The sequence below is a fragment of the Columba livia genome, chromosome 2 (assembly GCF_036013475.1).
Source record: "Columba livia isolate bColLiv1 breed racing homer chromosome 2, bColLiv1.pat.W.v2, whole genome shotgun sequence".
Lineage (NCBI taxonomy): Eukaryota > Metazoa > Chordata > Aves > Columbiformes > Columbidae > Columba > Columba livia.
This window is the reverse complement of record NC_088603.1, coordinates 23,404,281-23,430,666: the sequence shown is the minus strand read 5'-3', so window position 1 is coordinate 23,430,666 and position 26,386 is coordinate 23,404,281. Positions and strand designations below refer to the sequence as shown.

General features: G+C 35.7%; 1 protein-coding gene across 24 annotated transcripts in view; it reads left to right on the top strand.

The window, feature by feature from the left end:
- LOC102094962 (ATP-dependent translocase ABCB1) overlaps positions 1 to 26,386 on the top strand; it is a 70,774-nt gene that overhangs the window by 40,203 nt on the left and 4,185 nt on the right. For 23 of the 24 annotated variants that reach the window (XM_065050930.1, XM_065050924.1, XM_065050939.1 and 20 more), the window contains 16 exons: positions 286 to 399; positions 1,370 to 1,480; positions 3,857 to 3,982; positions 4,134 to 4,337; positions 4,721 to 4,891; positions 7,302 to 7,463; positions 8,854 to 9,036; positions 9,680 to 9,826; positions 10,205 to 10,309; positions 12,260 to 12,337; positions 13,713 to 13,796; positions 14,141 to 14,344; positions 19,709 to 19,809; positions 21,597 to 21,737; positions 23,667 to 23,823; positions 24,252 to 24,449. In XM_065050930.1, the coding sequence (XP_064907002.1) occupies positions 286 to 399; positions 1,370 to 1,480; positions 3,857 to 3,982; positions 4,134 to 4,337; positions 4,721 to 4,891; positions 7,302 to 7,463; positions 8,854 to 9,036; positions 9,680 to 9,826; positions 10,205 to 10,309; positions 12,260 to 12,337; positions 13,713 to 13,796; positions 14,141 to 14,344; positions 19,709 to 19,809; positions 21,597 to 21,737; positions 23,667 to 23,823; positions 24,252 to 24,449 (2,286 nt within the window). Of the gene's footprint in view, positions 1 to 285; positions 400 to 1,369; positions 1,481 to 3,856; positions 3,983 to 4,133; positions 4,338 to 4,720; positions 4,892 to 7,301; positions 7,464 to 8,853; positions 9,037 to 9,679; positions 9,827 to 10,204; positions 10,310 to 12,259; positions 12,338 to 13,712; positions 13,797 to 14,140; positions 14,345 to 14,758; positions 14,934 to 19,708; positions 19,810 to 21,596; positions 21,738 to 23,666; positions 23,824 to 24,251; positions 24,450 to 26,386 lie in introns of those variants that run through there. The other variant, XM_065050947.1, reaches the window with a different exon arrangement.

The following is a 26,386-nucleotide window of genomic DNA, read 5'->3' as shown; positions in this document are numbered from 1 at the left end:
GGTTTTGCAGGTCTCAGTCACTTTTTAACTTCTTATCAATATGTTTGCAACACTCACATTGTGCAGGAGCTCAGCTCTCAGATGAATCTTAAAAGCCATTTTCTTGATGTTATTCTCTGTTTAAGAGAGACCCTTTCATTTTTTTCTTTAATTCTAGATTCCTTAGACATGTCTTAATTAGCATGGAACCTCCTGACCCAAAGATACCTAATGTAAATAAATAAATAAATGCAATTCTATGCTTAAATAAGAGTTGATATATGTCACCACAAACATTTCTTTCAGGTCTTTTTCTCTGTATTGATTGGAGCTTTCAGTATTGGGCAGACTGCTCCAAGTGTAGAGGCATTTGCTGCTGCAAGAGGAGCTGCCTATGCAATCTTTAATATAATAGACAATGTAAGTATCTTCGCCATCACTCTCATTTCAAAACAGAGAGACCCTTCTTTTTAAAGTACAGGCACTATTTATGGATATGAAGTCATTAAGGATAAATAATGTGTAAAATAAGCAGAAATAGAAACAAAAAGCAGATAGAATGTGTTGTTATTAGTCAGTTCCTGTTTGTCCTCTAGAGTTATCAGTTCTTTCTTCAAAGCTAAAAGTACTGGATATCTGAATCACTTGGTGTTGGAGGTATCCTCTCATGTTTTTATCATGAAGGGCATGTCTATGGTGCTATATAGATTACAGCCAATGTAGGTATATGAGCATATGTTTTGAGGTATCGGCGTCACCACCACTAGTGTGTCAGCAAATAGATAAAACACAACCTGGAACCCAGATATGTGTTTCAGTTGCCGAGAGAGTCGGAAATCAGGGAAGCTGTGATTTTACTAGCTAATAAAGCTCTATGACATGCAAATGGCATGTTTTGGGTTATTGTTAAGACATGTTAAGACATGTTTCAAATTCTAGACCCACCCTGGATGGAAACAAATCCAGTGTTTCTTCTTAGTGTTTCAGTGGATTGGTTCTTTCTCACACAAATTCTTTAAGTAGAAACGGCAAATCTACAAATGAACAGTGTATGAACAGCTCATTAACAATGATTTGTTCAGGTGAATCATCACACAGTAAAATAAATCTCAAATTATGGCCAGCTGTGGGTACAGTCTTAAAGACAAGGTACTAAATCCACACAAAAGCTTAAATAGAGAAATTAGAAATATATACTTGCATGAGCAGATCATCAACGTAGTGAGCCAGCAAAACATCATGCAATTTACATGTTTCAGAAATCTCACCTAAATTACTTTAAAATTACATTTAATATCTCTGCAGAATAATGGTGCGCTCTAGGACTTCTTTATGAAAAAAATCATTCAGAAATGAGTGAGTTTGTTTTAATTTATTTTATTTTGCACAGGAACCTCAAATTGACAGTTATTCAGAAACAGGTTACAAACCAGACTGCATTAAAGGGAATGTGGAATTCCAAAACGTTTACTTCAATTATCCATCCAGACCAGATGTTGAGGTACTGTAAATGAAACTGTATACATATTACAGTTAAACATGTGGATCATTTGTTAGAAAAAGAAATAAAAGTCACATTTATAAAATTTTGTTGAAAACATAACAAATCCAAGTTGATTCTCTAATTTGTATAAGACTGTCTCACCATCACAGTGAATTAGCTAGAATTATTTACACCTTAGCTTAATCTTAAGTTTTCTGAATAATTTTCTGGCTAAAACTACAGTCAGTGTGGCTATGCAATAAAACTTAAAGATTTATTGCTATCAGAATCTGAATTTAGGCATCTACCCCAAGTCTTTGCACTACGTAACCACTTCCTTCCCTCCTTGAAGGAAAATTACTGACCCTGATAAAGGGATCTTTCTTACTTTCGATAGGCAGAAAAGATACAGAGCTTTCTTTTAAAGCCATTTTTAGTCATAAATATGTTAAATATTATAGCTTTTCCTTCTATCAAGAAAGTGAATGAAGTGAATGTGCTTCATTTTTCTTCATATAGAAATATAAATTAAAAAACAACTCAGTGGATTATTTTCTAAGTTTATACAGGGACAATACAAATAGAGATTTCTTCCCCATGGTTTCAGAGATAATAATTATAGGAAGTTAAGGCCACACCAAGCATTTATTGAGTTTTTCAACTATAGTAAACTATAGTAAACAGAAAAACAAGGATGTCAAATAACTCAGGGTAGTTTGTCTCTGCCTAAATTTCAAGTTAACTGTTCTCTTCAGTGGGATTAAGTACAGCAAAGACAGGCACAATTAAGACTTCAAATTACTTCCTATCTCACTAGCTTGATTTATTTGCTGTCCTTACTCTCTGTTCTCTGCTTTAAGTTGTTAAAAACAGCTTAAATGGATTTAGTTATAGATTCTATTTTGGTACAGGAAGAAGTCAGTAGTCCACTGAAATCGGTGATAATGTACAAGTTTTAGATCAACTTCTATTTGCTATTTTATTTACATTAGATTTGTTTAGTTGTTCTATAGAAGGTATAAACTAAATTAGCAATAGCATTATGACCAGAAGATTAAATAAGACTGCTTCGTAAATTTTCAGTTGTTCTTACTTATGTTGGATTTCTTGTTTTGATCTAAAAATACTATAGCAAAATAAGGCATACTAAAAGTTGTAATTTGTCTATGCCTCTTGTTCCTAAACAGTGAGATATATTTCACTTGTAAAGCAGATAAATATTGCTACTGAGGGTGAAGAGGCAATGGTAGTGCTGAGGGTAGAAATTTAGGAAGAAACAGACGGTGACAAGGACACAGAGCTTCAAGGTATTGGGAAGTACGCTGGGAGAGTATTAGAGCATATCGGTGCATGGCTGTACATTTAGAATGTAAAAATGCACTTATCCATGATACAGATGCTGACATTTAGCTATGCATGGTTCATTGTAGGCTACTCCTTCCAGAAGACTGATTAGCAAAAAATATGTTTTTCTCAATTTCAATATACATTTCCAACCACAGAAGTTGTACAAAGCAGTGAAAGATGTGCAGACTCCTGTACACCTTTTGTCAAGTACAGTAGAAACAAAAACACTTTATTCCTTTTTTTCCTGTTGTTGTACCTTCTCACTACTCAGGTGAGCTGGATAAGCAGAAAGGTGGACAAAATTAAATACACATGGTGTGGACATGCTAACTCTGTGTCTGTTCTCCAGCCCCATTACACAGCCCAATACAGGTTATATTATTGAAAGTAAAATGAAAGAGCAGCTACATGGCACTGAAGAGCTACATTTACCCCTTGTAAGAGTCCAAAGGAGGGTTGTGAAATGCTGTATTTTATGCTTGACTAGTACAAAAAGGTTGTTTATTGTGCAGTGAAATGTCACTTGTAAAGAAGCCCCATCAGCAATCCCAATCAAAAGGGGAAAAATAAAGGATGCTTTGAGATTACTAAAATGTCTTTCCCTCCAATGCAATGTAGAGCATATTCTCTCATTTTTAACCATGACTTTTACTGTACAATAGTTTTCCTGTATTTTGCATGGTGAGGCAACATAATACAGAATTATTTCATCACTTTGTTCCTGTATTATATTTTAAATACAATAATTATGAGTACTAATCATATTATTATTATCATGTCATATGAACTGGTTCATTATATGGATAACTGTGAAGTATGTTGTATAATATATTAATATTGGACCAGTTGTGACGCAAATATGAAGAAAATTAAGCTGAAATCATCAGTTATCCAAAATGAAAACTCATGTGTTTATAGATTTTAATTTGTACCAGATTCTGCTATAAATATAAAGGCTATTTTATTGTAGTCTTTAGGGTTTCTTCACATTGACACTGACATTTTTACATACTCTGATGGTTTTGGTTACCTTTCTTACTTGCACAGATACTGAAGGGCTTGAATCTCAAGGTCAGCTGTGGCCAGACAGTGGCCCTGGTTGGTGGCAGTGGCTGTGGGAAAAGTACAACTGTCCAGCTCATCCAGAGATTTTACGATCCCAAGGAAGGCACGGTAAGGTACCACAAGTGAGATGACTGCTCTGTGTGTCACAGTAATTGGAAGTCTAGTTCTGGCCACCTTTCCCTTGTTCCGACCTGGGGTGAGAGGTTCCTTCACCAAGACACCTAGGTCTAACAGTTTTTGTCTTTTTTCTTTGGTTTAGGTTACCATTGATGGACACAATATTAAGACCCTAAATGTAAGATATCTGCGTGAGATTATTGGTGTGGTGAATCAAGAGCCTGTGCTCTTTGCTACTACTATTGCAGAAAATATTCGTTATGGCCGTGAGGACGTCACCATGGAAGAGATTGAAAAAGCCACCAAGGAAGCAAATGCTTATGACTTCATTATGAAGCTACCCCATGTAAGCAAAGCAGCTGTCCTGCTGAATAATTTCTCCTCAACCTCCTTGTCTCAAATAGTTCTTAGAAAAGATTCTCAGGAACAGAGCAAGCTATCCCTGGAGCTGTGAATAAGCAGAGCTGTGCAGAGTTTCCTCATAACTTTGGAGCATAACATTATTTTTTCAACTTTAGGTCATGATTTGGTGAGCATTTGAAGAACTATGAGAATTCTAGGGACACAAATGATTAGGCGGGTGTAACCAAGTAGATGTTTATACTGTACCGTTTTTGAGGAATGAGAGGATGCTGCCGGGGCTACAAATACCCATATGCATTTTCTTTTCACTGCCTTTCTTTGGTTCAAGGTCTGTGCCACTGAGTGTTTTGTGTGGTTGTCTTGTAGAAGTTTGAAACCATGGTTGGAGAAAGAGGGGCACAGCTGAGTGGAGGTCAGAAGCAAAGAATAGCAATTGCCCGAGCTCTGGTTCGCAATCCTAAAATTCTTCTGCTTGATGAGGCGACATCAGCTTTGGATACTGAGAGTGAATCAGTTGTGCAGGCAGCACTGGACAAGGTCAGTAGTGTTCTAAAATGAAGGAGGTAAGCAGGAGCTTAATATTTACTTTTTTCCCAGACATTTGTTTAAACAGCTGGGAGAAATAGAGACCCTTAAAACAAAAAAGTTAAACTTGGATTTGGTAAATAGTCTCTGTACAGAGAATTTTTAGATCCTGCAGGCATTACAGAGAGGAGTCTTGTTCCAAGTGAGAAGATTGAAATATGTTTTCATCATTATTAAGCTAAAATCCACATTTTCTTGGTATAAACACCATCCCCTGCAATAATTTGTCTTATTGACATGTATATTGTTGTCAGTCACCTATCTAATTAACTTATGTGGAAGCCTGACACACATGGCAAGTGCTACCAGCATGTCATAAATGATTGTAGCAGTGACTTGGCATGAAAGGCTCCAAGGGAACATTTGTATCAGTTAGCATGAATACTTCCGGGTGCTTGTTTTGTTCTTAATGTAGATCTGTCTCACTAAGGAACAGCTGATCCCTGGTGCAAGTCTGTATTTTCCTACTGGATCTGTACCCCCAAATGGTATTCTGAATTTACTCAATCAGATTCTGCTGGAATACTGTAATCCTTCCCATTGCTGTTGGATAGAGAAAGACAGTTTGAGGAGAATTGTTAATGGAAATACATTTAATAGAGAAGTTATTTGTCTAGCTTTTCTCGGTCACATTATCTTATAAAGTTATCTCATAAACCTTTGCAGAAAATATAGGGACTCATAAAATCATAGAATGGTTGAGTTGGAAGGGACCTTTATCATTTTGGTTAGAAGAGACTCTCAAAATCATCAAGTCCAACCATTAACCTAACTCGGGCACTAAACCATGTCCAACCTAAGAACCTCATCTATATGTCTTTTAAACACCCCCAGGGATGGTGACTTCCCTGGGCAGTCTGTTTCAGCCTGTTCATTGTTCCAGATCTTTTCACTGGTCTCCAGGTCCTTGAATTTCTGAAGGCCAGTCTGACTAGTAAAGACTGAGGCAAAGAAGGCAGTGAATACCTCAGCCTTCCAGTCGAGCCCCTTTGCCCCTGGGCAGGGACATCTTTCACTAGATCAGGCTGCTCAAAGCCCTTGAACATTCCAACAATGGAGAATCCACAGCTTCTCTGGGCAACCTGTTTCAGTGTCTCACCACCCTCACTGTAAAAAATTTCTTCCTTTGTTCCAATCTAAATCTACCTTCTTGCAGTTTAAAACCACTGTCCCTTGTCCTGTCACTACAGGCCCAGTTAAAAAGTCTCTCTCCATTTGCAAGCCTCCTTTATATACTGAAAGGCCACAATAAGGTCTCCCCAGAGCCCTCTATTTCTAGGCTGAGCAATCCCAACTCTCTCACCTTTTCTTCACTGGAGAGGTGTTTCATCCCTCTTATAATTTTTGTGGCACTCCTGAGGACCTGCTCTAAAAGCTCCATCTTTCTTGTACTGTGGACCCCAGAGGCAGACGCAGTACTCTAGGCAGGGTCTTTCCAGAGCAGAGTAGAGGGGGAGAATGACCTCTCTTGACCTTTTGGCTACACTTCTTTTGATACAGCCCAGGATACGGTTGAGTTTCTGGGCTGCAAGTGCACATTTTAGGCTCATGTCTAATTTTTCGTCCACCAGTGTTTCCAAGCCCTTCTCTGCAGGGTTGCTATCAATGCATTCATCCCCCAGTCTGTATTAATATTGAGGATAACCCTGACCCGGATACATGGCCTTGCGCTTCGCCTTGTTGGACTTCCTGAAGTACACATGGGCCTATTCCTCAAGTCTGTTCAAGTTCTCTTCGGATGACCTTCCTTCCCTCAAGTGAATCAAGTGCACACCACTCAGCTTGGTGTTATCTGCAAACTTACTGGCTGTGCACTCAATCCCATTATCTATGTCAATGACAAAGATACTAAATAGTGTGGATCCCAGTATGGACCCTTGAGGGACATCACTGACGATTAACTCCATCCAGGTTCCAACAAAATTCCACTGCTTGGAATTATTACTTTGATTATTTAAATTAAAAGTTTCTTGATCATTTTAATACAGCCTGGTAATTACAATGGCAAGCTGTGACCTTTGACACATAATTTGTGATAGACTTACCTGTCCAAAGACAGGTAGTTAGTTGAAATGTATTTCACATTAAATTCTAGAGAATTTTATTTCCCGTGAAGATACTTGAGTTGAAAATGATTTAAGAGTATAAAACACTGACATTTTTCACAAGTCTGTGTGAAATGTTTTCTAATGCTTCTAAGTATAAACTGTCCTTCACAGATTTTGAGGTTTAAATGAACAATTATGGGCTTAAATATAAAAACTTTCAGCATTTTTAAAACTTTAAGGTTTGTAACTTTGTAACATTCTATCAACTTTTGAATATACTTAGAAATACTGATATTAAATATTGTTTTTTCTAGGCAAGGGAAGGACGCACCACAGTTGTAGTAGCTCATCGACTGTCAACAGTCCGAAATGCAGATCTTATAGTTGTTTTCGAAAATGGAGTTATCACAGAACAAGGGAACCATTTTGAATTGCTTGAGAGAAAGGGAATCTACTACAAACTCGTTAACATGCAGGTACTTCTTTCTCACTAGCCTCACATGTTATTCCATGCCTATAGTTACTTTATGCCGTCAGAAGTACAGGGAGTTCTGCAGCATATTTTGTTAACAGCAAAAAAAGGTGTACTTTGACAGGAGAGTAATCTAAGAGACAAGACCACTAGTTTAGATGCCAAACCTGTTTAAACCTAGGATAGTACATTTTTAATCCTCTAGAGATTTGAACTTAAAAGATTTTTTTTATGTTTTTCTTTGATGCACTTAATGTAGAGCAGCTTACTACAGTAGTTGCTATTTCATTGCTTTCTCTTAGCCTATAATAAAATGTAAAATACAGTAGCTGATACTGGAAGAATAGAACACACATATTTTAAGCTGTTTAGTCATGATCCTTCATACTGAATGTCTTTCTAAAGAAAAAAACATGCAGATGAACAGAAGAAATAGAAGAATAATCCAGGTATGCTGAGTGCAAAGATAAGTATACTTTTAGCGTTATGTAGCCAGAAACAAAAAGATTGGAAATTAATATAAATATCAGAAACTTATTTGTTATGAAGTGAAGAATTAGGCCAATTAAAACTTTTCTTCATAAAATAACTATGAGAATGCATTTGGTCACCTTACATTCAAAATAACTCTGTATTCAAGCAAAATTGATAATGGAAAAAAATAAAATAGAAAGAAAATAAAAAATAGGGGGAAATGACAAAAAATTGAAAGAAAGCAAAACCCAGTAATTTTTATTAGCAGTACAAAAAGCAGTAAGAAATACAAACTATCTGAGGGAAAAAAAAATACAAATTGAAGGCAACCTTGAATCCAGACAGTATTAAATACCTCAGTGGTGGGTAGACATTTACTTATTCTGTCAAAGAGACTGGCAAAACTATCACCAAAAGTAGAGTTCTTTTCCAGATTGTTCAGATTTTTCAGTCAAAATCTCTTCCTGACTTGTTCCATCCATTTAAAGTCAAGAACTGTTAAGAGTGTTCTGCACTAAAGAAGAGTAATTTTTTCCCACTTCGTGAACAAACAGCATATCCACTGAGAACTCATTGAAAAAGATCCCAAGATGAGTGCAAATGGTTCACTCTCAATTTAAAACTCTGTTACAAGTTAATACATTAAAAAAGAGCAGGTACTTCCCCTCCCCTGCCCTGCACTGAGTATAAGTATTTTCTTGAGAGGTGGGGTACTCTTATACATGAATCAAGCTTTGAAGACAGAGATGTGCTCAAGTATAATACAGATGTTCATATCTGCTTTATAGTATTATATATTGTTTTCCTCATATCTCTTTTCACTGAAACAAGTTACGTTTCCCTTGATTACCTCATAATTTTGAAAGTTCAAAGTAATATATTCATAATTAATCTTAGCATCATGTTCTTCCCTATTTTAGGCAATAGAAGCTGAAGTTCCATCATCAGAAAATAATGAGAATGCATTTAGTGTCACAACTAGTGAATTTAAACCAGAATTTCAAGAATCCTTATCAAAAGGATTGAGAAGACGATCAACTCGGAGAAGCACGAAAAATCCAGGAGCAGAGAATGATGATCCTGATGAGAAAAAGAGTTCACCTGTAAGTATTTTTGCAGAGCTGTTAGTGAACTTTGACTCCTTTCAACAAGGTATGTTAAAATTAAATTAATCCTGCTCTAGAAAAGTACAGGAAGGAGGCATTTGATGGGGTGAATTTTGTTATTCTCACCATGAATGATTATGCAAATAAAATGGGATTTTAATAATCTATAACAAGGATGAGTTGATTCTTGAAAATCAATTTGCTGTAAAATAAATATACTTACATATACTTACATACCATACAAACATAGTCTATAAAGTTTAAACATTAATTTTTGGATCAGAAACAGAAGTTTTTCCCCAACATATAACTCTTACAACACTTGCATTCATATTTGCTTGCATTAATCTAGTCATGGATTGCACACAGCAAAATACCCAGAAGGAAGAGTTTAGTCAGCATTGAGCAATACCAATCAATGAAAATGAGAAACTAAAATATGATAACAGCTCTTTCTTCCTTGTATTAAAATAATAAAAAGAAATGTGCAGTCAGTTAATTTTCATGACATTAAAAAGTATACGTTTTGACTTCCCCTGAGTAGATTCTGGGAGTAGGAAACTGACTTTTAATTTCTCATTTTCTACATATTTCTCCAAATACATACATGTTTGTCCTAACAGAATTACCATTTTTTTAGGATGAAGAATTACCTGCAGCTTCATTTTTAAAAATTCTGAAGCTGAACAAAACGGAATGGCCATACTTTGTAGCTGGAACTTTTTGTGCAATTATCAATGGAGCTTTACAACCTGCATTTGCAATAATATTTTCAGAAATTATAGGGGTAAGTCCAAATGAAATATGCAAAAAAACTATGAAGCAAAATTTATTTATATTAATATTAATTTATTTATAACACTTAATATTAGATTTTATTACAAATTTTATTTGTATTAAAACCAGGTCTTAAACAATCACTGTATAGTGAAGCTGAGGATTGTATGAAGCACTGTTACAAAAATCTGAAGAATTATGTGAAATTTGCAAAATCCTAAAAATCTTGCTACAACCTGAAATTTGCTTGTTATACCTATAACCATATGTGACATATGCTTAGATTTTATATGAATGCAAATGATTTTCAAACATTGTTATTGAGAAAGATAGGAGTATTTTAGATTATTAGTTGATTAAAAATGTTGGTTTAAATATTATTTTATAGATTTTTTCAGAAACCGACAAGACCATTGTAAGAGAAAAGAGCAACTTGTATTCAGTGATGTTTTTAGTGCTCGGGATTGTTTCCTTTTTTACTTTCTTTTTCCAGGTATGTCTTGTTATTTTAGCTTTACTGTAATTGTTCATCATGTTTTAGAAACCAGATCTGAAATATACTCAAAATGTATGTCTTCTTAATACATGTCTCAAACTCAAACCAGAACCCACATCTATGGTTGCAGATGTGCCTTGTGCTGAATTGAATCTTTTTTGACCTAAAGTTCCTCATGTGTTAGAAATCTTCCAACCTATTCTGACTCTTCACTTCAGAACTTAATTTCTTCTTCAGCAGTCAAACATATCTCAGCATGGAGCTCTGGATTCTCTCACTCTTTTTTTCCATTGCCATCTCACAGCCAGCCCCTCCAGCCTTTACACTGTACCACTCTCTTCTCACTCTCAAGCCCTCCCATTTGAATGTTAGTAATTGCAAATCAGCCAATCTTCTGCCTTAGCTCTTCAATTTTTTTACTTCCCTAACCCCTTACTTATCTTATGTGAGCCCCCACAGAGATTCACAAGATTCAAAGGCCCAGTTCCTCAAGTAACACCCATCATGCTGATATTCATCTCCTCCTGCTTAAATACTAGTGGTTGAACAGTAATACCCCATCCCCTGTTCTCACTGATCTCTATAGCCATCTCAAATTTAAAAAAAAGTATTTTAACTTTACCCTAATTCTTATATGTATCTAACTTATACAACAGTGCCACACTTAAAAGAAAAAAAAAAAAAAAAGGTTGCAATCGTACAGGTGCAAACTTTAGCATTTAAGTAATTTCATATGTAGGCTGGTCTATGATTTCTGAATATGCTTGTATACTGTTACCCATTAAGCAAGACTACATAGTGAAATAATAAAGCACACTTGGGACAACAGCATAAACAGTCTCTTGCAAAAGCCTTCTGGTTAATTTATGGAATTGTCTTATTGCACATGCATGCAAGAAGGCCTTGAATACGGAACACTGCGCTGTAGATGGCTGCAGCAGGTTTTGCTCAATTTATAAATGTTCAGGTAATGCTTTAAATGTGAGTGAGAAGAGTTCGTTGAGATGTAACACTCCCAAATCAGTGAGAATAAAAAGATTTCTAACTATTCTTGTAATCTCTTTATATACTGCCCATTCTCTGAGGTTATATTGTCATTTTTGCTAAGTCACATACTTGTGCAAATTTACTGACAGTATGGGAGAACAGTAAAGATAATGATCAAAGTTAACTCAGAAATATTTGCTGAGTGGAATATGCCAGAATGATTTTTCTTAGTATCACATAGTACAATTGCATCTGTGGTTTGTATTTTAAGAGTGTTCAATTTCCCAAATGTACATTCCAAACAATTAACATTTGTAATCACATAAAGGTGGTAGTAAGTTAAACAAACCATAAACACTGATGTCTTACTAAGACGTAGAGAGAGTGTACCTTCCTGAAGATTTAATCAACATATTCCTTTTTGTATCTTGTTAGATTGATTCATATAACTGACTAAAAATATGTCAAATTCGTTATGAAACATCACTTATGTATTACTGCTGATACTTATGTCAGTTTGTATTAGGATTCCAGGGAAGAAATCTTAATTCTGTTTGAGTTAATGGGAAATGTACATTCGACTTCAATGAACCCAGATTGCCTTATGAAGTCTTTAACTTAAAACAAGTGGCTGAAAAACCATTTGTCTAAATCTGACTTAAGTAAACTCCTACAAATGAAGTCAAGTGGTTGACTAGTGATCATCTTTTCCCTGAAGCACGCTGGTGAATCAGTGCTAGGAAATATTGCTATGCTCTATGTATTTTTTTGAGAAAATTTTGAATGTCTGTACTGTGAACCTACTGCCTATGACTATTATACCTGTTTTTACATTTGCTTTGTGCAATCAGGACTGCAATGTTTTGTAGTTTGACACTGTAGACAAGGTATCTAAAATATTTATTGAATAAACACAAAAATTGGAATAGTATCCTAAACGTTGTACCTTTTCTAAAACAGGGGTTTGCATTCGGCAAAGCTGGAGAAATTCTTACAATGAGGCTTCGATTCATGGCATTTAAAGCAATGCTGAGACAGGTAAAGATAATAAAGATTTTTATTTCCAGGCTTTTAAACATAATTATTTGTATAGATATTATAAAATAATTGCATTATGCATTATTCTATCATATTATGACTTGTCTAAGCAAAGTATCTTTAGAGGGAAAGTCTTAAATTGATACAAGTAGAAGAGCCTTTTATGTACTCCTTGCAAAGACTTGGATTTACAACTGAGTTACTATAGCCTGACAAATTGATGTGCACCAACAGTATCCCATTATGTGTTCATTTGTGTGCTTTGCTTTCTTGATGTCCTTTCTCCCCTAAAGAAATGCAATACAGTGCAGCTTACATTGTAACTCTTATTTCAGATGTCTGATTTAAATTGTAATATATACCATTATGTTTTATTTATTTATCAAAGAGTTCAAAAATATATAGTTGTTGCTTGTTAATACAATAGTGAGATTATATACTTAAATCTAAAGCCACTTTCAGAGAATTAAAATGTAAATATATTGTAGTGTTTTTAAGTAATTCATGTCATTATCTAAATTGGCCTTAATCTTGCATGATTTCAGGATAAGTATTTTAGATTTTCAAATATACAATATGATGTTTCTGTGGTTTTATGTCGTGCACATAAAGCTACATGTAGACAGAATTTGATTAATGTGAACATGACTGTTTGAAATGTGGATAGAAAACTGTTGTAATCTGAAGAACTATTATTTTTAGATCAGCCTCACTGAAAACCTAATGAAAGAGCAATCTTGCCTGTACTACATCACCAGGTCTTCATTCAATGCATATTACACATGAAAGTTTAAATTAGATATTAGGTCACATGGTGAATAAGTTATAAAATGTATACCTGACCCCAACAACTGACTTTGGTCAGATAGACCAGTTTGTTTTGTTTTTCTTCTTGGTTTGCCTGTTTGGTTTGTTTTTTTTCTCATAGGTTCCAAATAAGCCTTTAAGCCTCTTCAGTCTGGGGAGAAACAAAGCAATGAATTGGGAGTTCTTAACTTAAAACTGCTTTACGCTTAATTCATCCTCAAACAGCTGTGCAATTGTGAAGGAGTGTGACTGAAGAGTCATCTCCTTCAAGGGGATGCAGATTCAGCAGCAGTGGGGAGGGTGGATTTTCGTTTTGAGCACCCCCCAGGCTGCTCTCCTTCCTCCTCAGCAGTGACACATCAGATCATGCACAAACATACACTTTTTCTAAAAATATTCATTGTGCAATGAAGGAATTAGAATGAACTAAATATTCAGAACCGATGCACTGCCACACACCCAGTCTTTTGGCAGTGAACTCTGTTATATTAGGTAGACCTCAGTTTTACTTTGCAGTTTATCTGAAATGTCCAAAAACTGGTCCTAAGAAAAATGTTTCTCATTGTAGGATATGGGCTGGTTTGATAATTCTAAAAATAGCACTGGAGCATTAACTACAAGACTTGCTAATGATGCCTCACAAGTCAAAGGAGTAAGTAAAATTTTGTTTGGGAATTTTTTGTATTTGTTTTAATGTGTAGTGAAGTTGCAGCTTATGCGTAAATATGTGGTATACTTAAAGTCTGTTCAGCTTCAAGAGCAGAATTTACAAATTGCAGTGCAAACTTATGTAATCAGAATACAGGGAGAGAAGAATTAAATGTAATCTAGATAATTTTTTACGAAATCATCTAAGAAACTCCAATTTTTAAAAACAGCAAAACTGGGTTAAAAGTTTCTGAATAGTGTTTTAAGAATCAGGAATATTATAGGAAATGCTTTCCTTATTTAAGATGCAGTTGCTTTGGCAATAAATGTCCTTTTTTCTTCCTCCAGGCAACTGGTACGAGACTGGCATTTATTGCCCAAAACCTAGCTAACCTGGGGACTGGAATTATTATATCATTAGTTTATGGCTGGCAGCTGACTCTGCTACTTCTAGCTGTTGTGCCAATCGTTGCAGTGGCTGGAATGATTGAAATGAAGATGTTGGCTGGGCATGCTAAAAAAGATAAAGAAGAGCTGGAAGTTGCAGGAAAGGTGGGTCTAAAGAAGTTCATCTATTTCTGACCAAAGCATTGTTGATGGATGTACTACTTGAAAATACAAAGCATGTAATAATATTTAATTTCCAGAGACAGCCAGACTCTGTGTAGTTAACACTAATAGACCTACAGAGCATAACACCTCCTCAGTAATAATTGAAGACTCATGTTATTAACTGATGTTTCTTTTTATAATTTATATACCCCAGAAAGTGCTAAGCACTATTCAGGCATATTCTTTTCTCCCTCCTGTTCTGATCATCTCCATTTTCCTTATTTTGCAACCCTATTCATTTTGGCATTCTCTTTTTTCTTTTCTGTCAGTCCTTCTTGGCATGGCATCTATTTTAAATATATTATACTGCTCCTTTTTCCCTTTTTTTCTCTTTTGTCTTGTTGATATTTGCAGGGATAATATGTATATATCCACTGTTTTCTGAGTCTGTTTGCCCTTTATTTCTTGAGTGGAAGAGAAAGATGAGAACCGAAAAGCAAGATGGCTAGACTCTTGTTTAAGAAATTAGATGAAAGCATTTATTATAACTTCATTCCAAAATTCCTTTTGGAACAGAACAACTATTTCACCACTTCCCAGATATTGCTTTATTCAAGGTAAAACTTTTCTAAAACCCCTTCCTATGTCCTACTGGTTTTAAAAGTTGTTGAGAAGAAAATGATTTCTCTACAGCCGAACACATAAAGAATGGTATTAATCTTCAGATGTGGTGTTTAAAAGTGTATGTCTGCACATATGGTAGCAGTCTAATGTCCCCTTCTAGTTACTGGAGATGCCATAGTGTCTGGGTGGCCACCAGCTGCCGTTTCAGAAGGGTATGGACTACTCTATGTTCTATGTCATATCTGCCATACCTTACCCAAACGTTTTGAGTATCCTAGAGCATCTCCAATGGCACAAACCACCTGCATGTGGGCAACTGGAGTCCTTCACATTCCAGCTGATGATCCTGGAGAAAGAGACTAGGTAGGCACATAGTGCCTAGGCAACTGAATTGCTTTTTTAGTTTTATTTAATAGGTATCCATTGACTACATGGGTAGCTTAGACACCTAGATTCATGTGTCTTAATATGGATCTGAACACCCCCCACGCCCACTAACTCCTATTTACTAAATTAGTTTTATTTTCTTTCATAATGTCTGTAAATAAAGTTGCTGGAAAACGTTTTTGTCCCTCTAAGTCCACAGGAAATTTTGTGTAGTGATCTTTCCATGGGCTTTTTTGTGCAAGCTAAAGGTTGCTTTTCCTTTCCTTTCAACTGGCTACATTTCTTCTGCTTCTTCTTTCTAACGGTTTAACATTTATTTCATATTGTTTTATTATAAGATACAGCAGGAAAAAGTTGTCAGTTCTTGGGATAGGCATTAGAGACTTTCTTAATGCAGCAGATTGTGAAGAATTAGCATAGGTGTTACAAAAATTTATCAGTTTTTTGCAAAGTTTGGGAAAATATTTTATTTTCTTGGCATTATATGAGTTTCCTCTCTTAAGGCCACCCAAGCAAGCACTAGACTATGGGCATTTTATTCAGTTACAAATTTTTTAAAAATCAGTTTTCTTCAGTGAAAATGGGTTTCTACCTGGAAAATTTGCTTTTTGCAAAGGGTTGCTGAATGTACATTACTAAAAAAAAAAACCCAACTACTCCTTTGAGTATTGATGGTACAATATAACTAAGAAGAACAAAATCTATTTCATATCTTTGTTATCATTAATATTGTGTATTGCATTCAAATCAATGAGTTAATCAATTATGTGCAAATTTTCAAACAGTTTCACAAACATTACTGAGGCTATAATTATATCCCTGTATTTTAGAACAAAGATAACAGGACCACAGTTTAAAAATATTGGGTAACAGTTTATGAAGAAAAATGTTTTCAGGTCTGTGGTTTAACTTAGATAAAAGTAGAAGGGTATAGAGGTCATTTTTCTGTTTTAAACTGTAGGCATTTGAACTGTGTGGTGAATTGCCATAACTCTGGTGTCCTAGAAGACATAATATACAGGATCACCTTTCAGAATAGAATTTCATTTTGTTCAGATATTCAGAATCATAGAATATCTTCCATTAGAAGGAACCCATAAGTATCTCCGAGTCTGACTCCATGCTCCTCGCAGGACTACCTAAAAATAAACCATATGACTAAGAGTGTTGTCCAGACACTTCTTGAACTCTGACAGGCCTGATTCCATGACCACTTCCCTGAGGAGCCTGCTCCAGTGACAGACCATCCTCTTCGTGAAGAGCCATTTCCTAATGTCCAATCTGAACTTCCCTTGATGAAGTTTCATACCTTTTCATTGTGTCCTATCACTGGTCACCAGAGAGAAGATCAGCACCTCCCTCTCTGCTGCCTCTCGTGAGGAAGTTGTAGACTGCAATGAAGTCACCCCTCAACATTCTTTTCCCTAAGCTGAACAAACCAAGTGACCTCAGCCGCTCCTCATAAGTCCTGTCCTTGAAACCTTTCACTATCTTGGTCACCCTGCTCTGGACACACAGTTTGATGTCCTTCTTATATTGAGGCCCCCAAAACTGCATTCAGAACTCAAGGTGGGGCTGAACCAGTGCAGTGTAGAGTGTGTCAATCACCTCCTGCAACCAGCTGTCTATGCTGGGCTTGATGCACCTTAAGATGTGTCTGGCCCTTTTGGCTGCCAGGGCACACTGTTGACTCATATTCAACTTGCTAAAATATCAACCTAAACCTCCAGATCTCTTTCTGTGGGGCTTCTCTCCAGTCTCTCATCTTCTGAGTCGTATGTATAATCAGCATTACTCTGTCCCAGGTGCAGAATCTGGCACTAGCTATTGTTAAATTCCATACAGTTGGTAATTGCCCAGCTCTCTAGCCTACCCAAATCTCTCCATAAGGCCTCTCTACCCTCGAGGGACTCCACAGCTCCTCCTAATTTAGTATCATCGCCAAACTTACATAGTGTACATTGGACTCCTGCATCCAGATCATAACAGATTTATAACAACATTAAGGAACACTGACCATAAAATTGAGCCCTGCGGAGCACCACTAGTGACTGGCTGCCAGCTTGAAATAACCCCATTTACTGTAACTCTTTGAGCCTGAACCATCAGACAATTGTTCACCCAGCATATTATGGGTTTGTCTAGATGGATACTGGACATTATGTCCAGAAGGACAGTGTGAAAGACAGTATCAGAAGCTTTGCTAAAATTAAAAAAAAAACATATTTACTGGCTTCCCTTGGTCAGCTAGGTGGATGACCTCATTATAAAAGGAAATTAAATTAGTTAAACAGGACTTTCCCCTTGTGAACCCATGCTGGCTATGACCAATGACTGCATTGTCTCTTTAGTGTTTTTCAGTAACTCACAGAATAACATTGTCCATGATATAACCAGGCAATGAAGTGAGACTGAAAGGCCTGTTGTAGTATAGTAACTTATTAGAAGTGCTCATGCTTCTGCCTGAACCTTCTCTCCTGCTTTTTGTGTAAGTCTGTTCAGAAAGCTTTGTGCAGAACAGGGACTTTGCTGACTTGTAGCCGTGAGCCGGAAAAAGAGGGAGCTCAAGAAACCAGGTCCACAGAAGCACACTGTTCCAAAGCACTGGCTTTCAAGAAGCTTTATGGAAAATATAAGCCATGTGATACACCAAATGCAGTAACAATATTACATAAAGGATCTATTCTATGCTTTCTGAAATTGAAATATAAAAGAATGTTAAGATTGAACTTTTATAAGGTTTAGGATGTTAAAAAACATTGCCAGTCTCTTGGGAACAAAAAGGAAACAAACAAACAAACTCTCCCCAAGTTCAAATATTTGGATGCAAAGAATCAGGGGACTCATTACATGGGAAAAACCCAGGCATAAATAGGAGTTCTTTACTGAAAAAACACCATCACTATGTAAAGCCCTTATTCTATAATCTAAATGTGCAGAATATAAATATGCAAGCAGGGTACTTGATTTCTTTTTCAGGCAGATACCATCTAATAGTTAGTTTCAGATTTATACCTTATCTACAGCACTGTGACCTTGTACCCCGTGACCAGTTCTAGTTATTAAGATGAAAAGTTCACTCATTCTTGAGTCTTTTGCCTAGATATACTTTCCTTTGGTTGTATTTTCCCTTGACCTTACTTTATGGTCTTCCTTAGACTAAAAGCATAAAGCATGAAATGTGTATTTAAGCAAAGTTGTCTTGAAGCCATGAGGGTCATTTATAGACGAGGTCTCCAAAAGTCTACCTATGTTATTTTTGGCATTGTCCATATGAATTTCCTGCTAATGCATACTTTCTTGTACATACAGTTCTCTGAGCTATGAACAGACTTATTATGTGCATTTGTACAGTATCTATGCTCATAAGTGAGCTCTCCTGCTCTATACCCATCCTTAGAAATGAGACTAGTTGGCAACTGAATAGAGCCTACATATAGGTGTTTAATACTATTCAAGATGCATTAGGAAATAGAAACCATCCATCCCTATGGGATTGTCTATAATGCAGTATGTGTGGGAACCCCTGCTCTCCCAGAGCAACAGCAGTTGAGGCCAACTGAACACCCAACCTACCACATACTTCACTGCAGGCAAAGTGTAGGTCATGGACTCAAGCCCAGTGTTTCAACCAGAGGTGAACAGAAGGTACAGCACTAGCTCCAGTTTCTAAAGGGATGTGACTGTGTTTTCTGTTGGCCATTTCTAAGCATCATCATCTTCTACAATGCATATGGACTGAATTGAGCATACAGGCTCCTAGCTCCACTGTGTGGTTGTTGAGGAAGACTTTGTGGGAACTTACATAGACCTAACAGACTACATGAAAGGCTTGCAGTTGCTCCCACGTAGGCATGCATCTACCGCCTTCAAATGTTACTAGTACCCTTGTATACACAGGTGATTCAAGGCTAAAGAATCTGTAAGCTTTAAGAAGATATTATTGATCAGATCAAGTATTAATTGCTGAGATCTAAGTTAGGCTCTAGGAACATAAGTAACCTGGACATTCTGATTACAGCCCAAATTCAGTGGACTGGAAATGGAACGCTAAATTGCCATTTTTCGTATAGAATTTCTCCATAATTGTCACTGTTGTCTAATGTCTTTTCACTACTTATTTGAAGGACATTAAAGAGGTCTTGACATAGAATTCTGAGCATCACCAGAAAATCTCACTGTCATAAAAAGAAAAATGCAATATGCTTACTTTTGAGATAAAAAGGTCAATGATTTTTATAAGAATTATAAAAAATATAAAATATATCCCAGCAGACTCTTTTTATTAGTTTAGAATAAGGAATCGCAACATAATCTTAACTTTTGATTAAAACGTTTGTGTTTATATTGCAGGTTGCCACAGAAGCCATAGAAAATGTTAGAACTGTTGTTAGTTTGACCCGAGAAAAAAAATTTGAGTTGATGTACGGAGAACATCTGCATGTACCATACAGGTATAATAAAAACAACTAAGCTAAAAAATAAATCTATATTTAAATTATAAAATAAATTACAAACATCTACTTGGACTAATGTTGATTTTATTTTGTTTCTGTGAACGATTTAATGTGTAATTTAATTACCTCAGAATTAATATAAATATTTTGCATATTTTTAATTAACAGATGTAACCACCAGACAACATTTTTGTTCTTTGATTTGATTTCCCGTGATAATAATGGTATCTTCTATTGCAATGTTACTTGGTTTGGAAAAATATTAGTTTGAAGTCAGCTTTGGAAGTCTTCTAATCTAACCTTCCTCTTTCAGTGTTTCAGATATTTAATTAAAAACTTTTTAATGTGAATTGAATATTGCATTATACCATTTTTGAAAGTATGAATAGGTTCGAAAACATTTACATTTTTTTTAATTCATTGGTTTGTGGGGGAAAGAAAAGGAATATAAATCTGTCTGGACTAAAGCAAAATTTTAAAGTCTTAAAGTAAAAAAATAAAAAGATAGTGTTAATTAAAGTTTTATTTGTTGTAGAATGAAATGTTTCATTCTCCGATATCCATGAGAAAAGTAAAATAAATCGCTGCATATGTACCCAGATATGACGGGAGACAATTAGGAGTGCAACTAATACATCCCCCACAATAACTGAGTGCTTAGAGCATAGTGCAGGATGTGAAAGACATTCCTTTAGCTTTTTTCTCAAGCTGCTGTGTTTTGAGTCCATATCTCACACCGTGCAGGAAAATGCCCAACCATTCTCCAGGTTGACGGTGATAGGATTGCTCCAAGGCTTCTATCTTAATGTTGTTCTAGTGTAAGTAAGAACTTATTGCCCTGTGGGGCAATTTGGAAAAGACAGGATGTGGTTTTCAGTTAATGTTTCAGTGGGTGTCAACCCACTGATTAGGCAAAGTTTTTATTTTATAAAAATAGAGCTTAGGCCTTCTGTTATACTGGATTAACGCACAAATCAGCTACGTAAAAGAAAAGTCACAACAGCCTCTTAATCAAACAAAGCACATTTGTGAATCTGGCTTTTGTTTGGTTTATATTGTGGTTTTTCTAGAAGGAACCATTCCGTTCTGACTTTGCAATAGCAGCAATAAAATTATTTTCTTTCTTTTTTTTTTTTTCTGGTAGAATTCACAGTTATAGAAAATTTTCTCTCTGCCTTGCTTTTAGTTATAGACATAGTTTTATCATCCAAAATCTAATTTCTGCACCATGCATGCAGGCTTAATCTTATTTGAAAGAGGAGTTTTGACAGATTAAATTTAAAAGAATCATATTCTCAAGTGTTAATATTGAACTGTTTAATTGTTATTTGATTAACATAAAATTGCAAGTAAAGAAAAATGACACAAATATTTTGTTTTGGTGGAAGGTGAGCTAACAGTTCTGCTTGGTTTTTTTCCTCTTACATGATACAATACAATAGTAAATTTTAAATGTGTTATTTACACCTTCAAAATGGTAAACATGGACTGAACTGCAAAGTGTTTTAACACTCAAACTATGAGATGGTAAGACAGTAACTATACATAGCACCTAAGGTGTCACCTTTTTCTGCATCTGTGTTCTTGAAAGTAAATAGAATTCTAGAAACAAAACAAACTTTCTCTAGGACACAGTCTAACAGAAGACAAGGGGTTGTAATGTTTAAGCATTTAAGCACTTCCCATTTGTAATAGTATCATCTGAAGTCAATTTATTGTTTTTCCCATAGCAGGATTCCAGTATGATCACACATTGTTACGAAAATATGCATTCTTTCTTACAGGAATTCTGTGAAGAAGGCACATATATTTGGAATTTGTTTTGCCCTTTCACAAGCAATGATGTTCTTTACCTATGCTGGCTGTTTCCGGTTTGGCGCCTATCTGGTGGTAAATGGATACATGGACTATAAAAGCGTGTTTTTGTAAGTATCTCTTTTGCAAGCTTTTTTCTATCAGTCCCAACAAAGGTCTTTGTTTGCTGCTAGGGATATCATAAATCCACTGGGTAAGCTATGGAAAAACAGGCAAATTCTTTTTCTGTACTTAAATATAATGAAAGCATACTGCAAAGTGCATTCTCTAGGTGACTACAGAATCTGAGCTGTTCCAGTAGGCCTGATTTTGGATTTCCTTTTCTGTATTTATTTGGGACTATAATGTTTTCCAGAGGTTGAAAAAGTATCCTACTTATGTCACTTTGTTTATTCTTACCAATCTCATTGTTCATGTCGCTGTGAGGTCCTTTGTATATTCTAAAAAAAACATAGGTGTACCTGTTCAATGAAGCATAATACTATAGTAAAAATCTTTTTAAGAATAGGTCATCATCATCATCTTCGTTATTTCTACGTCAGGTTTTTTCATTGAAGTTTGAAATCTTCTCTAAAATACATGTTAAATAAATGGATAACAGGATTCCATAAGGTAGATGTTGTTCACTATAAGGGAAGGATAACTGAAGTGTTTTAGATTATATTCTGATCACAAGCTTGTTCACTTAAATGAATGAATTTTGTGTGTGAAATGAAAGTATGAACTATGAGTGAAAGAACATTATGTGGAGTTGTGTACATACCCATAGCCAGGTGGAACATTTTATTTTTAGTTTAGACAGGTGCTTGTCTCTAAGGGCACTTTTTAAGTTTTTAAGGGCAGAAACTGTACACAAATTAAAGGAATTGTTTTGAAATTATAACATATCCTTGGCTTGGGTTTGTAATCACTGTTTATCCCATCATTTATAGTAATACCTAAGAGCCCGTATCATAACTAAAGTCCCATTCTTCTAGATCATATATAAACTCAGAAGAAATATAATTTCTGATTTAAGAGGCAATAGCTCAATACAGGCCTATGGAAAACAGTATGAAAAGAATGAGATTCTACTAATATAGACAACAGTGACCTCAACACCTAAGAAAAGCCAACCATACCAATTTTTTGTTGAGAACCCATTTTAACTAGAAGCTGTTGGGAAGTGCCTGCATCACATCTGCTCTCTGAGCATCTCTAGCCAGCTGAGGAGTGAGCTTCCAATGGCTCTGTTAGACTTGGATGGGATTGTCTGACATAAAACTGTGTGAGATCTTCCAGGCTGTTCAAATGCAGAATAAACCAGATTAGTTCATACAGGTCTGAAAAGATAAAAATTCATGTAAATGAATTTATTTTACTTTGCCTTAAAAACAGGCTAAGAGGTCTCACATGTCGATTACCAGTTTGCAGTGATGCGTAATCCTGTGCTGTGTGGGAGGAATTAATAGCTGAGGACAGCAGGTTCTGACACCAGTCTTGTGTAAAGGCAGATGTACATTCACCATACAAAACTAATAGTGTATTTTTCAACCTTTTTTGGTGTTGTGAACCCTTCAAATTTTTCCGTCAGAGCTGTGATAGCAAATTAACTCTTTATTGTCACCTTGTTACAGGCTTGATTTCTTATTTTCATTGATGCCTTAAAAATTAATCACTAGGTCCCAGAGGTCATTGAACCATAGAGAGGAACCACAGCAACAGTAGAACAGGATTAGAGTAACGATTTTACCATCCACTGACCACTTTCCTCCTAGCCCCAGCTGAGACTTAATATAGTTAACCAGTATAAATAATTACAGAAATTAGTGCTAATAAGTAACAAAACCATTGGAGGGTTGTTTGTCCAACTTAATTAAAAGAGATAAAAACAAATTTCTGGAGCTAAATAAGTAATTAAAGCAGTAATAGTTGGTTAATACTTTATTCTTTATAAGTTTAGTCCGCTTTTTTTCTGAGTAAAATAAAAAGTTGACTGCAGCGTCATTTCCATTGTCCTTTTTGTCACTGTCTACTTTTTTACCTGATTTCTTTTATAGAGTGTTTTCAGCTGTTGTATTTGGTGCAATGGCATTAGGACAAAGCAGCTCTTTTGCTCCAGACTATGCCAAAGCCAAGATGTCAGCAGCTCACTTGTTTCTGCTGTTTGAAAGAGTACCCTCAATAGATAGTTACAGTGAGGATGGAGAGAAACCTGTAAGTAAGCCATGTGTAATGGGTGATATTATTTATCGACCAAATGGACAGTACTTTTCTCAATTCCTCCAAAATGTTATTTCCTCTCCTTCTGATTACTTCCCTATTTCAATGTAATCTTGACACTACCCAAACACAACATGCACCAAGTTCTCTATTATGAGTCCAGCTTTTGCCCACATTGTCTAAAGGTTATTTGTTTTGAAAACCTGGTTAAAAGTGCAACTTGTGTGGAATTCAACCAGCAGAATTATGACAATTTTAAAAATAGTTCAGTGCTGTACTTTGATTTTATAGCTTCACAGAGATTTAGACTACAGAGTTAAAATCAGCATTCCAGCAAATGCAAAATTCTATTTTCAGCAGGGAAAAAAAGAGACTTCTGCAATTGTCTTAAAGATGTAACAATGATACTGTTTCAATTATAGGAAACATTTGGGGGAAACATAACAATCAAAGATGTGGCATTTAACTACCCAAACCGACCAGAAGTCAAAATCCTCCAAGGTTTGAATCTAAATGTAGAAAAGGGACAAACTCTGGCTCTTGTTGGTAGCAGTGGCTGTGGAAAGAGCACGGTTGTTCAGCTGCTTGAGAGATTTTATGATCCACTCAGTGGAGAAATGGTGAGTATTTTTGTAAGAACATGTCAAAATGTTAAGTAAGAGTGTGCTTATTTGGTTTTATGTGATTAAGTATAATGGATTTTTTTTTAGTTTTATTTTAAAAATATTTTAATGTTAAAGACAATCAGTGTCTCATTGGGGTTCCTTATTTAAATGTGGTTAAATAATATAATGGAAAAAGTCCCAGTTTCCCACATTATAATGAATTAATAGAGCAAGATCTGTGTGGTAAAAATATGCCTGATCCACAGCTCAATGATGGCTTTGAATTCAGAGCAAATTTCTTGACATTTTTATATTAAGAATACTTTAAAAGTTATTAAATATATGTATCTACTTCTGTATAATGTAGTAATAGAATTTGGCATCTATGTTTTTTCCTAAAACAGTAAACATTGACAAAAATAATTTTTATCATAATTTTGACTTGTCAGAAACATTGTTCAGAGTATGCCCACTTGCCAAGTGAGAGCTTGTGGATAGTTTTAGTAGTTTTGGTTTAAAATACATCTAAGGTTTCCAACACTACTTATTCAGCAACTCTACATATTTTTTCCACATAATGGTGTTGTTTGTTGCCTTTTTCTCTTTGATATAAATGTGCTCAGAGATTTTGTTTGGAAAAGAACCCACATATTTTGGGTCAAATTAGGTGAGAATAGGAAGGATTTCAGAACTTGGCTCTGCAGAGATATTAATAAAAGATAAAGCAATGCTTAGATAAGGCCTAGATGCAATGGACAAGATTTTGTTAAGGTTGGAAATGCCCATACAGGTCCAGTGTAGCAAACTGATGTGTAGAAAGAAGCAGCAGCCCCAGAAGCATTTTTAGCCAAGTGCGATGTCATTACCGATGTTTGTATCCATAAATAACCAACAATAGTTTACTGAAGAGAAAAGCACAGATCTCTGACATAGAAACTGCAAACGCGGTGGAGAAATTCACAGTCTCCGCTGAGTGAAAGGAGTGTGTGCTTAAAAGCACTGCCAGAAAAGCAGCTGTTCACAACAGTGAGCACTATGCGCGTCTGGTAAAGAGAGCAACTATGCCTAAAAAATGCTGTTTGATATCATGGATCCAAAGTGCATAATAACTGAGTCCTCTAGCTTCATCAGCAATTTTTCTCATCAAGCAGGAAACCTTATTAGCCTGCAAATCCATTGGAATTCTAAGGAAAAGAGGTGGCAAATATCTATGTAATTGAAAGCAATTTCTCCTTTCTAGCTTCTTTTTCCCCTTTTACATCTGCAGATGTAGAAATGCTCCCACTGATTTCGGTGCATTTTGAATCAGGTTCGCTATGGTCTCTTTTCTTTGAAAAACAATTATGTTGGCTGTGAATTGGCTGTCCTAGCACAAACTGTGGAATTAGTAGATTAATCTTGTCCAGTAGCCACACTGTGAAGTGAGCAGTTCTTCAATTACTCAGCTGATCAAGTCACTCAGCCAGAGCCTGAGCACAGCACCGGGTGATTCTAGTGCAGATACAACAGCCCTCTTAATGTCCTGTTATATTTGTGTCCAAGATGATAGGACTTGTGTAATTATGAAACTGATCTAGCTGGAAAAAAAAAAAAAAAATCTTTTATCATTTATCTATTAGATAATGATAGCAACTCAGCAGCCAAATGTAGCACAAGTGTGACAGAGTTGCCAATAAAGAAAACTGGCTGCAAATAATGTGTTAAGGAATCCAGAAGTAAATTTGTCCATTCTCAGGCATTACATCACAATTAAGTTTAAGATTGGAGGCTGGGCTTAGAAGTGTGTGAATGAATGAACCCAATTCTTTATTTTAATGGAATACTACTGCCAGTCTGTTCCTTCAGTGGGAATATATGTGCAAAACAGGAAAGTTTTCCCAAGGAAGAAGGAAATTAAAGAGCTTTGCCCAGAGTTCTCTGAAGTTGCCTCAGCATATCCTGTATTCCACTGT